Source organism: Brachyhypopomus gauderio, chromosome 3 (genome assembly GCF_052324685.1).
Source record: "Brachyhypopomus gauderio isolate BG-103 chromosome 3, BGAUD_0.2, whole genome shotgun sequence".
Classification (NCBI taxonomy): domain Eukaryota; kingdom Metazoa; phylum Chordata; class Actinopteri; order Gymnotiformes; family Hypopomidae; genus Brachyhypopomus; species Brachyhypopomus gauderio.
Genome location: NC_135213.1, coordinates 24,522,238 through 24,539,666, shown reverse-complemented (window position 1 = coordinate 24,539,666; position 17,429 = coordinate 24,522,238). Strand labels below are relative to the sequence as shown.

Genomic DNA, 17,429 nt, shown 5'->3' with positions numbered 1-17,429 from the left:
GTGGTTGTGGGTGTGTCCACGCATGCATTGGTGCTGTGGATGCGATCACACATCCGCCTGCATCTTCCATAATGGGCTCTGTCTCTGCTTGGGATGACAGACACTACTAAAAGTCTGACCCAGCATGCTCCAGGATGCTGAGGGCCCATGTGCTCCTGGGGAAGCGCCACAGCCGCCCAGGCAGGTTCACGCACACACCAGGGCCAGCAGAAGCGCCGTAGCTGGAGGTAGCCATCTGTGCAATACAGGCCCTCTTCTCTTTAGGCTCACTGTGCTTTGCCCCAGTAACGTCAATTCTGATGCAAATCTTTTACTCCGCATGTTTTTCCACCTCCCCACGGATGCCACACCATTTATTTTGATGAATTTACCTTGGAACACAGTGATTGTTTTCCACGTTGGATGTTCCACACTTTTCAGTGCAGGAAGGAACTTTATCTCATCCCATGGGTCCTCACAGAGAACTGTTTGCATTATATATATTTTTTATCTCCGTTATGAATTGCAGATTACAGTCATATGTAGATGTGAATCCATTCATTTCTGTTACTTAATTATCTGATTTAATCAGTGATTTTTAGACTGCTCTACTTTTCTTTTTCTTTTTTTCAGAAGCCAAATTGCTCTTGCCGCTTCATGAATTTATTTCCCGACCGCATTAAATTCCATTGGAACATAAGTGCTAACTATCCAATACATTAAGCACCAACGCAGAGGACCGACGCTCAGTCAAACCGCGCTGAACATTAGTGTCTTCATTTAGGAGCGGAGCAGAGTGGGGGGGGGGGTGGGGGGGGGGGGGTGGGGGTCGTCGTGAGGGAGAGAGCTGTAAAAATAAATGAGATTTATGAGAAATTGGTTTGGTGAATATTACATACACCTAGGCCTGGAGTGGATACCCTTACAGTCCGCAGACCCCCCGACAGTACACATACATACACGTGCACCCACACTCTCTTTACTAACATACTGCCCCATGTTTCATTTCTGATGAAATGCAACCTGGGCCAGCGCACGAGGTGGATGTGGAGCACTGGGATTGGAGGGTGGCGTGATCTTTTATTCGTAGGGGAACGTTCATTTGCTCATGCATAAATCGCACCCTCCCCCAGGTGGACCCTCCCCCAAACCCCCCGCCAGGTGCCCCAAGAGCGGGCAGAAGCCTGCGGTGTGCTGGGGGCAGCCAGGTAAACGCAGCCAGCTTGGATTAAGGTCTTAAAGGGTCTAACTGGTCTCATAGATTAGTGTTTACACCATTGTTAAATGGGGGGGGGGGGGGGGGGGTCATTTTAATATGTTGTTTATTTTAACCCCTTCCCGCCAAAACACTATTTACGCACTTAAACACACATGTATCTCTTCTCACTTTTACTGCTAAGCCAAAAGTCATACTTTAATTGCATGTATCAGTGTTAAGGTGGTTATTGTAACACACCATCCAACATTATATTACTGTGCTAATGTGATCAGTGTTTGTGGAGAAAGGAAGGCGTTAGTGTGGAACTGCTGTCTGTGTGGCTGTGCTAAGTGCGTGTGGTTATGTGAGGTCATTATTGCTGGGAGTAATACCTCTCAGTGACACTAGAGGGCAGCGAGCTGTCAATGAGATGGCTCCTCTAACATGACAGATATAAATAATTCAAGGCAAATCTCCAGCAATGCTGGCATTTACTCCCATGGTTCCCCTTTTTAATATCAGAGTGTGTACACTCACAAAGGTTCGAAATCATCAGAACCACCTCATGGATTTTGTTTAAAATAAAAACAAATGGTAAAAAATAGAGATGTGGATCAATCATAATCATGATTTGTTGTAGGAATGTAGAGAGAGCAAGCGAGCGCGCGCGAAAGAGAGGGAGAGATAAAGGGTAGAGAGAAGCTGAGTCACACTGGATTATTTTAGGTACAGATCAAATAACTGTTAGTCAGAAGTTAATAACACCAGCTAAAATATGCATGGGTCGCATTGCTGCGCAGAGCTGTACAAAAGCGCTTCTGTGAAATAAGAACAAAGGCCAGATGAAGCTGTTGCCATAATTGGATTAGTCATGTTGTATTTTTCACTCCCCGTACATAGTTTAGTGGCTGTAAATGCTGTCAATGCTGAGTTCATTGGCACTTGCGCCATGACGCCGCCACCTCTCTGAGGGTAGCAGGCTTGGACAGGCTGTTACAGTGCTCTGGCAATGGCGCTTGGAGCTCAGCATTGCTGTCGAGGTTTATTTGCGACAGGGGACAATAGCGATTAAAGACCTGGCTGCTCAGAGTAATATAAAAAAATGCGCGCGAGTACGGTCAGCTAGGTATTGATTTTGAGATGCTGAGGTAGACTGGGTGAATGAATGGTCCTAGGACTGCAAGGGGAGGGGGGATAGGGTGAGTTACAGCTGACACAGCATTCTCCCGCCACAACCGGGAACCGACGCGGTGACACTGCCAGCTTCAGCAGAAATAAACAAACCCGGCAACAAATAAATAAACAGACAAACAAATGAATAACAGCCACCGTGAGCAACTAATGTGATAACGGCCAGCTAGGTGTCCTAGCATGTGTGATTTATTTCTGAGTTTGCGCGCGAGACCGTGCGCGCGCGTGTAACCGCAGTCCTCGCGACTGGACGACTGTACCGCTCGCTCCCTCTTGAATTAGCATCTGACCTTGGCGCGTGCGTCACCGGCGCACTCACGCCGCATATCCCGCCTCGCGAGGGACGCGCCACTGACATTGACTCATTGTTCGGCCTCCGTCTGTTTGCATTGCAAAACCGTAAACGCTGCCGGCCCGCTAGCCGAGAGAGTTTCTCTGTCGATCCGTCTCCTCGTTGGTGCCCAGCACAGTCTGAGATTAAAAGATAGAACAGTTGCCGTCTCATATGGGGATTTAGTAGCACACAGCATTATTTAGCGAGGACGATATCATTTATTCATCGTGTATGTTTTGCTCCTTCTGCGCCTCACACTGCCATCTGCTGTATAGTGTTGTATTAAATCAGACCGTTTGTGGGTTGGGAATAGGTGGAGATTTATTTTCTCCTGTCTCTTGTACAGATGGTGAGCTGTGTGATATGTAGATAGATTTGAAGGGGCAGACCACTCCTTCCTGCTCTAGTACATTGGTATGAATGTTTCTGTCATGTGTATATTCATATAATCTATCTAGCCCAGCAATGCTTGGGTTCACATTATGAACTGAATTATTGGGGTTGAAGCAGCAATGATGACAAAGTACAGGGTGTCTTGGGATTGGCCCGGTGGGAGGCTGGGACATCAAAGCCTCTCTGTGCTGCTAGGTTAAGTAGTGCCTGTTCAGGAACAGCTGATTTTGCCATATGACAGGACCCAGTGGCAGAGATAGACAGCGATAGCTATATTTACAGATAATGAATATCCGAATATATTTTTTACAATATAAACATGTTCATCCTTCCATTTTTCAGTCTTTCAGTCGGTGTTTCTCTCTGTCTGTTTACATAGTTTATGATCCAATTTGTTACTTGAGTTTGTGAAAGACTGTCGTAAATGAGGCTATGAAAAAAATAAAAATGCTCAGTATGAAATATCTGACATTTCTGTATGAGCTCTTTGGCAGCACGTTGAAATTAATTGACCTCCAGAATAATGTGGACAAATTTCCTGCTAACCACAGACGAGAATCAGAAGAATGCACAAGAGAAATGCAGCGCTGCATTATAGATGAAGTTGAGCCCTTCTGTACTGATCCTAGCTGCGTTGCATTTGTGTGCTAGTTACAGCACCAGCAGAGCAGTACAGATGTGACTACACAAGAGGCATCTTGTACTAAATCCTGAACTGCATAAAGGGCTCAGATCTCAAATGCAAACACGAACACTCGGATGCTAATGCAAAGACAGCAACCAAGTAGTATTTTCAGATTGCACAAGCATTTTATTAACATCGGAATGCTGCGTATCTGGTTATATTTTATGACTGTTGAAAGGACAGTGGGGAAGTGAAAGATTAAGATGTTTGTAGCCTTGTAGGAAGGAGATAAGACACAGGGCATTTTTCACATACTGTTCTGTACTTGCCTGTGTGTGTGTGTGTGTGTGTGTGTGTGTGTGTGTGTGTGTGTGTGTGTGTGTGTGTGTGTGTGTGTGTGTGTGTGTGTGTGTGTGCGTGTGTGCGTGCGCGCGTGTGCGTGTGTGTGTGTGTTTCTAAACGGGGAGGTGGTTGAGTAACACTCTGTGAGGCAATTCATTTAATTTGGTTTCCTTTGAGACTTGCCTTGAGCCTCAAATGGCTCAGTCCAATCTTTTTGCAGGAGAATCCACAGATCTGCTTCAGACATATTCGCTCAAGGAGCAAACGCAACGGCAGGAATGTGTAAGCAGACATTCGATCTGTTAGAGAACGTATAGTGCTGCATGGACAAAGGATGGCAGGGTCCTGTTAGAATGGTCAGCTAACGGTATTTGTCACATGGCTACATGCTGTTTAATGGAGGAAGAGATGCGTGATGGTGTGTATGGATGGTGGTGAGGATCTTGGGGTGTGTTAGAGTCCTTTTTCTTTTATGGCAGAATCACTTACTTTGGCTTTGTTCCTCTGAGTTCTGGAGAGCTGTGTGTGTGTGTGTGTGTGTGTGTGTGTGTGTGTGTGTGTGTGTGTGTGTGTGTGTGTGTGTGTGTGTGTGTGTGTGTGTGCGCACTGAAGGTACAGTGAAGAGGAAAAACAGCTGCTATGGCAGTCTTAAATGGAAGGTGAGTGAAAGGCGGGACATGGAGTTCTGCGGAGGTCGGGTGCTCGTGGGTGCGTGGTCCTTTACATGTGTGTGCTGAACCTCAGGCCTAGTTAAAACCTCCAGCCTCACAGTGGCCATGCCCTGCAGCCGGGCAGGTACAGCCCCTGTCATATGCCCACATAGGCTGCCCAGCGGGGGAGCTGACCAGAACAATAATACAAGATACAGAAGCAGGAATAACAGATTCTATCTCTCTTCCATCTGCTTCCTTCTCTTCTCCTTTGATGTAGTTTCATGGTAGGCTGGATGGTGAGGAAAGGGGGCAGATGTTTGCTGCCATCCATATAATCCTGCCCCCAACCCCCCCCACACACACACACACACACCCCTCCCTTTACTGTAAACACCACATTAAACCCGAGACGCCACTCTTTGTAATACATACATCTGAAACTGTGTCCTCACACCAAGCAGCTCAGAGAAGACAAAACAAGCGTGAAGAATAAGAAGGAATTCATTCCACCAATCAGAAGAAGCACATTACTCAAAGGGCTGGAATTCAAATTACGGTGTGACTTGTAGTATAGGGGAAGCAGGCTAGGGGAGAAGAAGGAGCGAAATAAAAGCGAAATAACCGTGAGAGTACATTAATCTCGGTGACAAAGACAAACTGATATTTGAGAAAGAAGCACTCTGGTTTCCCAGACGTCCCCATAACCTCAGCGGGGTGCAGCAGGACCTGCGTTTGATGTCTGTGCAAATGTGTTTGTCACATGGGCAGCATGAAACAAGCGGTTTTTGCCTGTTGCCAAGGTGACAAAAAAGCTTCTTACATAAATGTTTATTCTTGTAATTCAGGGTTTAATTTGGGGCCGCTGCTTGCTGAGAAATTATGCGAAAAAATGGCATAATGAGGATACATAATGGGGAATATATTATGATATGCGTGTGTGTGTGCGTGTGCCTGTGTGTATGTGTGTAAAGATGTGATTAGAGGTGATTAAATACACACATACACCACGTGTGTGTGTGTGTGTGTGTGTGTGTGTGTGTGTGTGTGTGTGTGTGTGTGTGTGTGTGTGTGTGTGTGTGTGTATACACACACAGACACACTGAAAATGTTCTCACTTTTCTAACTTGATATTTTCTTATTTTCTCGTTTTCTGATCACACATTGTAAACCCTCAAGATTGTTGTGCATGAAAATCCCAGTAGATCAGCAGATACTGAAACACCATCCCATCTAGCAGCAGCATGTTCAGAGTCTCTTATGTCACCTCCCCCTTTCTCATGTTCTGTTTGAACTTCAGCAGGTTGTCTTGACCATGTTTACATGCCTAAATGCACTGAGTGGCTGACATGTGATTGGCTGATTAGATCTTTGTATTAACGAGCATTTGAACAGGTGCACCTTATAAACTAGTGGCCAGTGAGTGTATATGACTACATACGTATATACACCTACATATGTTTTCTACAGGTTTAATAGGTCAAAGTTAAATGCCAAAATCTGACTTTGACTGAGTACTCTGATAAACCTTTATGTTCCTTTCCCTGGGCAGATTTTGAGCAGGTTTGTTTTTGCTATTCCTCAAACTCTATTAGGAGATTAGAACTCTGTGAACTGGCTGGGGCCTTGGGCTTGGACTAACCTTGACTGGGCCTCCGTCACCAGCAGACATGGAATCTCCGTCACCAGCAGACATGGAATGTGTCATCAGGTCACCCCACTGACCCAGTACACACTTGAGCATCGCCCCTCTGGGCTTTTTTCACTCTTTTTGTGTCAGAAGGCCCGCCCGTCTCAGGCCGTTTGATTCGTTGCTTATGGCTGTCATTTTCCGACTTGACGCACTGAGTGGTTTAACAGCTCTGATGGTGAAAAGCAAAGGGAAGCTCGGCCTCCTGCCTTCAACAACTGCCGGAAATGTGCTCCAGTGTTTCTTTTGGCGTCCCTTTTGGACTAAAACATTCCGCTTGACAAGCGGACCTTTAAATAAAGATGCTCTGAGGTGCTTTGGGTCTAACACACACACACACACGCACACACACACACACACACACACACACACACATACACAGACACGCACACACATACACACACACACACACACACACACATACACAGACACGCACACACACACACACACAGACACACACACACACACACATACACAGACACGCACACACATACACACACACACACACACACACACACATACACAGACACGCACACACATACACACACACACACACACACACACACACACACACACACACACACACACATACACACACACACACACACACACATACACAGACACACACACACATACACAGACACGCACACACATACACACACACACACACACATACACAGACACGCACACACACACACACACACACACATACACAGACACGCACACACATACACACACACACACACATACACACACACACACACACACACACACACACACATACACACACACACACACACACACACACACACACACACATACACAGACACGCACGCACACACACACACAGACATGCACACACACACACACACACACACACACACACACACACACATACACAGACACGCACACACATACACACACAGTCAGATGTGCGTGAACAAGCACTAACTTTACTCCCAAATGTTATTTTGAGAGCTGGTATGTTAGGAATTTTCTCAGGTGCTATTGAATCTCACATAGCTATTGACGCCTAGTTTCACAGCTTATACTACTAGGATATTTTTTACACTTATGTTGAAATAACGTTGGCAGTGAGCAAAACTAATAATAAAAACTGCTTATATCATAAAGAATGAAAGTAAATAAAGCTAAGAAAGCTAAGCTGGTAATATCAAGTTGTGTTTTAGGTTAATGGGTGCCAGATTCAACACTATCTCAGTGTATTATATGAAAGCTTGGACATCTTCCAAGTCATGAGGGGGAAAAAAAGTTGTTCACAAAATATTCCAGCAGCACCATATTATTTCAGACAAGGCTCGTGCCTGCTACAGTTGATGTCCCCATTTTTAGACGAACCTCATCATTACTCTATTTTGGTCTGTGGTGGCGTCTCATTTGCCCCTGTCTTGCGGCCGTATGGGGCCCATAAGACTGGGAGAGTGCGTCAGGCGCCTGTAGGGTGAGTGGGTGTGTTGTCGCAATCACTGTCACTGCCTGCTGGACTGTAAGTGGCTGCCTCCCGCTCTCCGCAGCACCAAACCTGAAGGGCCGGCCCCGGAAGAAGAAGCTGTCCATCTCCCAGCGGAGAGACTCACAGGGCCAGGGTGGCTGCACCAAGGAGCCCAGCATCGTGGAGCCCAAGACCCCGACCAAGGTAGCGTACTCATTATGCTCTTTACTGTGAGTCCAGCCTTAAAGGGCCAGACTGTGTGTCCTCCCCAACCCCACACACACACTGTTTCTGTTTCCTCAGAACTGCATAATATTTAATTAAGTAACTACTGTTAAGCCTTTGGAAATGTCCACAGCTGTGTTTCCCCTTGTTATGTCAGTGACCTTTGTACACACGTGTCATTTCCTGCCATTTCCCTTGCCAGCACATGGCCACGCTGTTTCACACTTCCTTTTTGGCGCACCCCTCCTCCAAACGGCGGCTTGCTCACACCGCTCCGGCGAGGCGTCTACCCACTTGCGGTTTATGGGGTCAAGACTGGGGCTTTTCTCCCCTACCAGACAGCCCAGCGTGCATATCTGAAATATTCTGCTGTTTGTGCTCAGGTAGAGTCCTTCTAATAAACAAGTGTCCATAAAAAGCGTCAGGAACTAGACCGCGCGGCCTCGCTAAGGCTCGCGTGGACGGCGGCACTGATTCCAGGTTGTGTTTATTTAGTGGCGACATGAGCTAGCGTCTCCGACGCTTCCTCTCTTGCTCATTCACGCGTCCCCGCCAGCCTTGATGGCTCCTTTTGGAAAATAAATGTGCCCGATCGTCCGGAGCAGATGGCTGAGCAGACGCGTGTGGGCCTGCGCTGGCTGCCGCGTGCCACGCCGCGGCTGAAGCCGGCACCTGGGATCTGACTCCAGATCAGGCTCTAGCCGTTCGCCCGTCGGGTCACACGCCCACTGTGAGTTCTCTGCTGCTTGGAAACCGAGGATCTGGTGGCGAGAATTTCAGCGGGTCTCCTTTTTTTTTTTATTGCACATCAGAGCTCCAAATACTCAAGATGTTTCAGAAGCTCTCAACCCATGGCAAAGCGATTTAGATTACAGCACAAAGTAGTTCAAAAGTAGTTTAGTAGTTTAGATTAGACCTAAACTACAGGTTGGATGGCACTCTATACCTTATGTGGTCAATACAAACTAGACTTTATGACCCTGCCTAGCCAATGGGAATGGTTCTAACATTACTTCTCCTGAAACCTTCTGTGTGGCCCTCTGTCGACAGGTGAAAGGAGAGGCAAAGACGGCGGTGGCCAGACCCAAGAGCAGCGGTGGGTGCAAGAAGGCGGCGACAGAGGACAAAACCAAGGACGAGGCCGGTGAGGAGTGCCGCGCTGAAGAGCAGGCCTTCCTCGTGGCTCTCTACAAGTACATGAAAGAGAGGAAGACCCCCATCGAGCGGATACCCTACCTGGGCTTCAAGCAGAGTGAGTTCATTATGGCCTCTCTCTCTCTTTCTCCCTCTCTTTCTCTCTCTCTGAGGATCAAGCTCTACTTCGCTTGGCCGCTGGCTGGCAGTCAGCATCGCTCATGAGCTGACGGGTCAGCTGGAAAAGCCAAGCGGGCCAAGAGTGTCAGCTTCCCCCACTAAGTCAGGCCTCTGCATTTTCACCCTCAGACCACGCCGTAAACATCACGCTGCATCCTGGGAAATGTCCGTTCCCTCACTGGAGGCCATTTAGTGTTCTTTTGAAGAACCAACGCCAAAAGAAAGCTCACAGTCTACTCGGCTGAGCTGAAAAGTAGGTCAAGGTAACTTAAGAAAGTGTCGAAACAGTCATTGCTGGTCAGCTCTGCCCGTTCCGATTTGACGTCTTCGGCTTACGACTCAGTGTTCATGACATGTGTGGGCAAGCGGCTGAGCATCAAATGCAAGCTCCGAATTGTGCATGAAGACTCCCCCTTACTATCTAAATGCTAAAAGCAAAAAATGTTAATATTCATCTTCATTTCCCCCCTTGATTTCGCTGCCATCATCAGTGAAAACATCCTTCCAGTTCATGAATATGGAAACGTGCATGCCATGTCTGACCTGAATTGACAAGCAGTTTATGGCAAACCTAATTACTCAGATTCAAGTCATCTCTGCATGATGGAAGCCTTTGAGCAAAAAGTCGCATTTCTCGCTCCCTGTTTTGTATTCCTGCACTCAAAAGCAACAACAGAAATTTTTTCTGCTATTTTGTATTCCTACAGACACACAAGAAATGATGCACCTCCTGTTGTTTTAAACAGTGTGTTTGTGTGCTGTGAATAGGCATCAGTAACTCATTGATAGTCTGCCAGACTACATCATATTATTTCAGTTGTGTGCCAAGACACCTTTATTGTTACTGTTGCTGGATCAGAGTCTATTGACAGACTGACACATGCGCGTGCGCGCGCACACACACACACACACACACACACACACACACACACACAGTGATACCGCTGTCATGGAGGTGCCGTTGGGGTTTGGAGAACAGATAAACGGTTGAATGGGACATGCACAGTCATTAAAATCAGAGACCCAGGAAGCGCGTCACTACATTGCCCTGAAAAACAGCTCCAGATTAAGACGTTCTCTTTTGTTATGAAATGCAAGGAAGTGAAAAACACTTGTTACATGCAGGCTGGATCACTCCCCAGATGGGGTTAGGGTCAATTACAGAGAGGAGGGAAGCGTGCAGAACTGTGCTATTGTCTTCGCGGGCTGCCCTCTACGCTGGCTGCTGTCAGTGCTGGCCCAATATTAGCAGCATAATTAGACTTTCATTCTGGAAGGAGCAGTACTAAGCAAAAAGGCAGAGGAACGGTGAAAACGAGCTGCAGCTGTAGAGCAGAAGGGAAATTGCAGTTTGGATTTTAAAAACATGACGAGAATGACATCAGAATGACTAATCGTAGAATTTCAGAGAGAGACTTTAATGTGAGCAGTCCTTCTATAAAAGTTATACTCATTCTACTGGAATTTCATGATATTTCGTATCAGGTATGACCCTCAAAAACGGTAAGATGTTACACCATATTTGAACAATGTTTCAGTCAAACTGCTTTGCGAGCTAATATGTTTAGAATAAGGATATAGCAAAGATATAGCTCTTTCATGGTTTCAAGGTTGCGTTTCATAAAATACCCCATTAAAACACTTTAGTATGTGCAGATCCATTAGCGCAAGCTTTAACTTAAGTGGTCATATCAAATATTTAATCAGGGTTTGTGCTCACATAGCCCACAAACTGTATGTGTGTGTGTGTAATGAGAGAGAGAGAGAGAGAGAGAGAGAGAGAGAGAGAGAGAGAGAGAGAGATAACACTGATGCATGAAAGCCTCTGTATTTGGAGAGAGCTGAGCTCTACACTATGGGCCTATTGTCATTCACGGGGGCTAAAAAAGAACTCACAGTGTAATCCTGCAGTCCATCTGAAATTGCTGCTGGGGAGGAGGTGAAAAATCAATAGTGCAGGCATGGGGCTGGGAGAGTGCCATTCTGACACACGCGGTGGGCGCCGCGCACGCGCATGCCTGGTGGTGATTGAATCTTGATTGATAAGTTTCCTCAGCAGCACAAGCCTGTCATTAATTTCAGCGAACCTTTAACTATACACATAGAATAACTGCATCATTAAAATGACTAACCTGTTGTGATCTTTTTCTCCTATTTGCTGCAGGGCCCCTACTTTGCATTTAGGACTTTAAAAAAAACAACAACAAAAAAAAAAACACAAAAAAGCAGGGATTGGGTTTTTGACAAGTAACAAGTGCTTAGAATCATGTTTCAGTTCCTATTTGAAGTTGGTCAATTGGAATGGCATGTGATTGTGGATCTTGTCTCCAAACTACTCCCCCCCCCCCCCCCCTTTTCTGCTCCTGTGGTATTGATCTATATACTTATTTTTCTCCTGACAGTAAACCTTTGGACTATGTTTCAAGCTGCTCAGAAGCTGGGAGGATATGAGTTGGTAAGTATTCACATTATCTGTTTGAAGATTTCCTCCGCACTGCTGCCAGCAGCCCTATTCCCCCCTCCCCCACCCCCAGGCACCACCCCTCCCCCACCCCCGACCCTTGGCTCGGTTCAGTTCCCGCGAAACAGGCGGGAAGATTTCGGCCGCCGAGTCCGCGTCTGCTGGATTTGTGCTTGCGCCTGGCCCGAAACCTGCACTCGGCTGCTCGTTCTATGAAATTTTCGAGTGGAAAACATGTGTAACCCTGTTTGCCGGGGAAGGAAATTGGCTGGGCCTGTTGGGTACCCATGTTGAGCCTCTTAAGGGGCTATTATTCTTCGAGTGGTGAACCGGGAGAATTTGTTTGGCAGCCCCTCTGACATCTGTGCGGTAATAATATGGCGAAAACATTAGGGCCCTTTCCATTTAATCAGTGAAGGTTACCCCGAGATTCTCGGTGACGCAGCGCGTAGTTTCATGTGTCACTGCAGAGGCAGGAGGAACAAACGAGGCAGCCAAGCTGTTTGGATCAGGAGTGAACAGGAAGCCTCTCATGGCCTCTTTCTCCCCCTGCTCTTTCATTCTTTCTCTCATTCTCTTTCATTCTTTCTCTCTCTTTCATTCTCTCGTCTTTTGATCTAGCTTATCTAGCTTTGAGTCACAGGAAGTGGGGTGCTTTGCGCATGTCCCGTGATGAGATTAGTCCTCCTCTTAGATGCCGCGAGGCTGCCATCTGGGACACGGCGGTGCTGCGTTCGATGCAGACGACATCTGTAGCGCCGATCGGCGTGGTGGGAGCACTGGGGTTGTGGGAGGGGGAGTGATGTCATTGAAAACGTTTCTGTGGCGTACAGTGATGAGATTACACATCCCCGTCGCGGATGACCTCTCTGTGACTGCGTTTAAGACCACGGCTCCGGGCCCCGGCCCTAGGCCGGCCATGTCCACAATACCCATGTTAAAACAAACAGCAGTCAGGGGATATTAGGAATGAAGGATTTTCACGGCGAGCAGAGGAGAGCAGTAAGCCAGCCTTGGTGGACCGATGTAATGACTGCAAGCGCCTCTTTAATTGCTAAAGGAGACAGTATGTTTCTTGCAAACTAGCCCAGCAGCACCACATAGCAGTTTCACTGATGTCTTGTGTGAAATACAGACCTAGATTTCAATGGGATTTTCAATGGGTGGCAGATATTACATTGTCATGGCACTAACAACCTAGAGTATATAAAGGATGGCTAGTTATCGTGTGTCCTGATGCACCATACATAAATGCAGCTTAGTGACTTGGGGTTTATAAAGCATATACCTCTATGTTGAAAGGCTGGTAGCAGGAATGGTCATTAAAAGTCTTTTAACCCCATGCTGTAAGAATGCACTGAAGGTCTCATGAATATCAGCACTATGTGTTTTCATTATGCTAATCGCGTGTTGGAAGTCTTGTGGTTCACTGGTTATTGCAGGTTTAAACAGGTTAGACTCGAATCAGATGTGTTGTACAAGAGCTTAAGCATAATCACGTTGTTAACAGGAAATGACGTCTATTTGCATGCGCGGCAACTCATGTTAAACACCAGTCACTTGTTTGTGAGCTAAGGAGGCAACTGCATGACAGTGTTAGAGGCGAGTCACTTTTGCAGAGTCAGAGGTAAACAGAAGCGTGAAGATGTGAATGTTCCCAGTAAGGAATCACGATCTCTCTGTACTTGTCCTGAAAAACGTTTGATGTTTTGAACACATCACATGAGCCATGAGAAGTTATCTATGGGCTATATATATTATTTGGTTTATCATTTGATCCACAAAAATAAAATAAAATAAAACATTTTCGGGTGGTTTGAAAACAAAAGTAAGTGGTAAACCAGGCATTTAAATTCAAAGAATTGTGCAGCTTCACAACATATGTTCAGAATGTAGACTTGCTCGAGTTAACAGCAGCATGCCGTTGAACACGCGTGTTTTGACACTAGGTGCACTCGAGTAGAAGGCCCGGCATGGCCCAACTACAACGGTTGCTGATTCACACCGGACATGATTTACCCCGGTAATCTAATGATGGGAATGGCGATGAGATTGACAGTATCCCGTGGGAACGATGATAGAATATCTTTCAACACCACAGTATTTTTGTCGCTTCTCACACTCAGCAAACCGACCAAGCCTATTCTTGGAATATCAAGAAATCTATGACCATAACCAAAACAGAAAAGGCTTTATCATATTTTACTCAGCACTATTAATAGAGACCTTGAGAAAGGCCTAGGACTAGAGAAGACTTTTAGTATTTTTCACCATAAAAAATTAATTTGAAAACCTGTAATAAAACTAATCATAACATAATTTGAAAACGTTTGGGTTAAACCATGGGGAGGAAAACGCAGTCACGTTAACACTGAATTATATACCAAGGAGAATTATCACTCCCACTTGAGTGTCGTAAAACTCATACATTTTCCTGTTGTCATTGTGGGAGCTATTTATTAATTTTCGTTTTCATTGGAGTAAAAAGAAAACAAAGAAGTTTTATTTGCAAGTTGTTTATTTCTAATATGTTTTATAATACTTTGTTTATATACAGCGCGTTCTCACACATCGTTTAAATGCTGATTACCGTGGTGTGTCCCGTCCAGTGTGAAACCGTAGTTGCGATTTATCGCACTTGCCGCATTGCTACTGGTGTAAAATTGCTTCAAAGTCCTAAGTCGTAGTCCGAGTCATGGGAATTAAGACTCGACTTAAGTAGCCTGCTACAGCTGAAATCTAAAACACAATAATTAGTTATGGATAGGTTGTTTATTTCGCTCGTGCTGATGAGTTATTGTAGCGTGCTGTAATTGTGTTTGAAGTCGTTCTTGCTCATTCACGGTCAGTTTCCATATTGCCAGATCACAGCACGTCGACAGTGGAAAAATGTATACGACGAGCTGGGTGGTAATCCGGGGAGCACCAGCGCGGCCACGTGCACGCGGAGACACTACGAGAGGTAAATTCAACATTCACACATTACTGTCACGCCCATTCATAGAAAACTCACCAGATTACTACACCAGACAAGTACTTTTGATCACAACAACTGCATAAATGCGTGAGGCAAATGGATTTCCTGTGTGGAGCTTCACACATTCTGAATGAGTCATTTCTGACGTCTCTTAATTAATAGTCAGTTAATGAATCATTTAGAACGTGTTAATGAGGGGTGTGGGTTACAGTTAATACTAATATATAGCAGGGTATCAGATTCACGAGCGTTTCTTTTTCTGATGTCTTGTCATTTCGTCTTTGTTCGGCCAAGCTGTGCCTTATCTTGTGTGTTAGGGCCTAATGATTTTCTGAAGATCTGAGATCGTCTTTGTGCTGTCATTATCTTAGAGAGTGACATCAAGTGAGAGAAGTGGGGGTGGCTTGGGGTGTTAAATCATGCCCTGTGGGAAAAATTCTCCTTTATCGTTAAAATGTTAATGTGACTTAAAAGAGAAAAAAAGGAAGTCTTTTAATGTCCTGATTTATGAGTGTCTGTGTTTATTTTATACTTGTGTAGCACTGTGCTCAATATTGGTTCTGGCACGGATCAGTGAGTATGCTGTGGCGAAAGGGCTTCTTTTAGTTATTTGAAAAGCAATCCAATGCGACCTTTAAGATTCGTGAGGAGCCTCTATGTACTGCCGATGGTCTGACTGAGGGAGCCGAGAGTCGGGGTCAGGAAAGTGGGCGGTGAGGGCGGCGGCATCTGGCCAAACGCCAGCCGCGCGGCCCCACCGTTCCTAACCTGGTGCTCGATCAATACCCGCGAATAATATCTCTACCCAGTGAATAATGCGCTGTCAAAGGCCGATGGAATATCCTTGACCAAGCAGACGGGTGCGTGCCGATGTGTTCACTTGTGCAGCTGTGAGCGAGAGTAATTAATCGAATTAATTTCCCCGGCAAATGAAGCCATTCTGTCGGTCCCGAACTCAAAGACCCGTTCTGGCCGCACTGAAGCGCGGTATTATCCGCGCGCGCTCCCCCGGCACGTCTTGTGTTTCGCGCCACGGGATCGGCCCATTGTTCCGCAACGAGCTCCGCGCTTTGGATCCGAGCTGAAGTGGCTTTTCGTTGGAATTCCTCTGGCGGCGTTGCTGCCAAGAAAAGACAGCCACAGATGGGAATGAGGTTTCTCTTTTTTTTAACAAGAGGACCTCACTTATGTGAAACAAGCTGAACACGCCTGTTTTTTCCTTTCTCATCTCTCTTTTTTATAGAGGTTTAACCGAACTCGTAAAAGGACTCCGTTAAATATTCAGGGACCCTTTTAAATGGCGACCAAGTAAACTCGCTCAGTGTGTCATGTGGTTTGGAATTGGGAGTTTGTGTCAGTTTTGAATTGCAAAAAGTTACGTGGTGGCAACATGAAAAGTAAGAGAACACAATCACTTCTGGATTTACACAGGCACGGTTGGTCATTTGATACGTAAGCACAACTGAAGCGATGTCATTTAAGGCACTAAAATTGGTCAACCCACAAAAGCTGCAAATCAATATTTACCATCCTCTGCAGTCCTGTATTAAGACTCTTAATGATATTTATTTAGCTCTCTCTTCAGGTTAACTATCTGCCACTTGGAGAAAAGAAGAGGGGTGGGAGATGGGGGAGTATGAAGGAAACATAGATTGCAAACTGGGTCATAAAAATGACATGAATAACCTTGAGAAAGACTGTAACGCGTCTCCCTCCCTTCCTGCTGCTTTTTAATTATATAGGTCAGTGGCACTGATCAATCAGGCTCCGCTTATTTATTTAACGCTCCTCCTCCTCCCAGAGAGAGATCTTTGTTCCAGAAATAAGCCGCCTGCAAATTCTGCTCCACAGATAACCACGTTCCCAGGCTCTTATCTAGAAGTGTAGTATCTGGCACAGGTGGCGTTATTGTGGCAATGTAAACTTCTACTATCCCATTTTAAAGCTTCCAAGTCTCCGTTCCTTAAACGTCCGCGAGAGGCCCAGGTGAGGAAGGACGCGTCAGCCGCTCTGCATGGTGTTAATGTTCGCAGTCTCAAGTAACAGCACTGCGGTATTTTGCTATTCGTTTAAAAAGATCAACGCTAAACTGGCGTATGACAAAGTGCATCGTGGCATTTAGAGGGGAGGGGAGGGGGCTGGAACACAGAGAGCTAAAAGAAACATGTCAGTTCCTTCCAGTGCTTTATTGATTTTTTCTATCCCCTTTGGAATTAATATTTGCTCTAAATTCAAACGAGCCACGCTTCACTGAATGCTTCCTTGAACTTATAGCCAGTATGACAGCATTTTAATGCAAGCCCTTTAAGTAAATTTTAATGATCTGTCTTTGAAGTACCACCATTTCCTGTGAGTGTTGCATCAGCTGTTTGTGTCCCTGGAGAGGTCAGAGCTTGAGATTTCAGGCAGTGGTAAACAATAGCAATACTGCATGCATTATCCCATGATATTGTTATGCAAAGCGTATAGCATCGCTTCAGGATCTTTAAACTTCACTGCTGTGCACTCATTTGGCTGTCACATCAGAATGATTTACTCTTACAGACATGCAGAGTATTGATCAGCATCTATTTGTGATGATCTCTGTATTTGTATTT

General features: G+C 45.7%; 1 protein-coding gene across 1 annotated transcript in view; it reads left to right on the top strand.

The window, feature by feature from the left end:
* The window catches only part of arid5b (AT-rich interaction domain 5B), a 70,428-nt gene that overhangs the window by 37,865 nt on the left and 15,134 nt on the right, over window positions 1–17,429 (top strand). Inside the window, exons 5-8 of the mRNA XM_077000591.1 lie at window positions 7,938–8,059; window positions 9,131–9,332; window positions 11,797–11,849; window positions 14,720–14,817. Coding sequence (XP_076856706.1) covers window positions 7,938–8,059; window positions 9,131–9,332; window positions 11,797–11,849; window positions 14,720–14,817 — 475 coding nt within the window. The remainder of the gene's footprint in view (window positions 1–7,937; window positions 8,060–9,130; window positions 9,333–11,796; window positions 11,850–14,719; window positions 14,818–17,429) is intronic.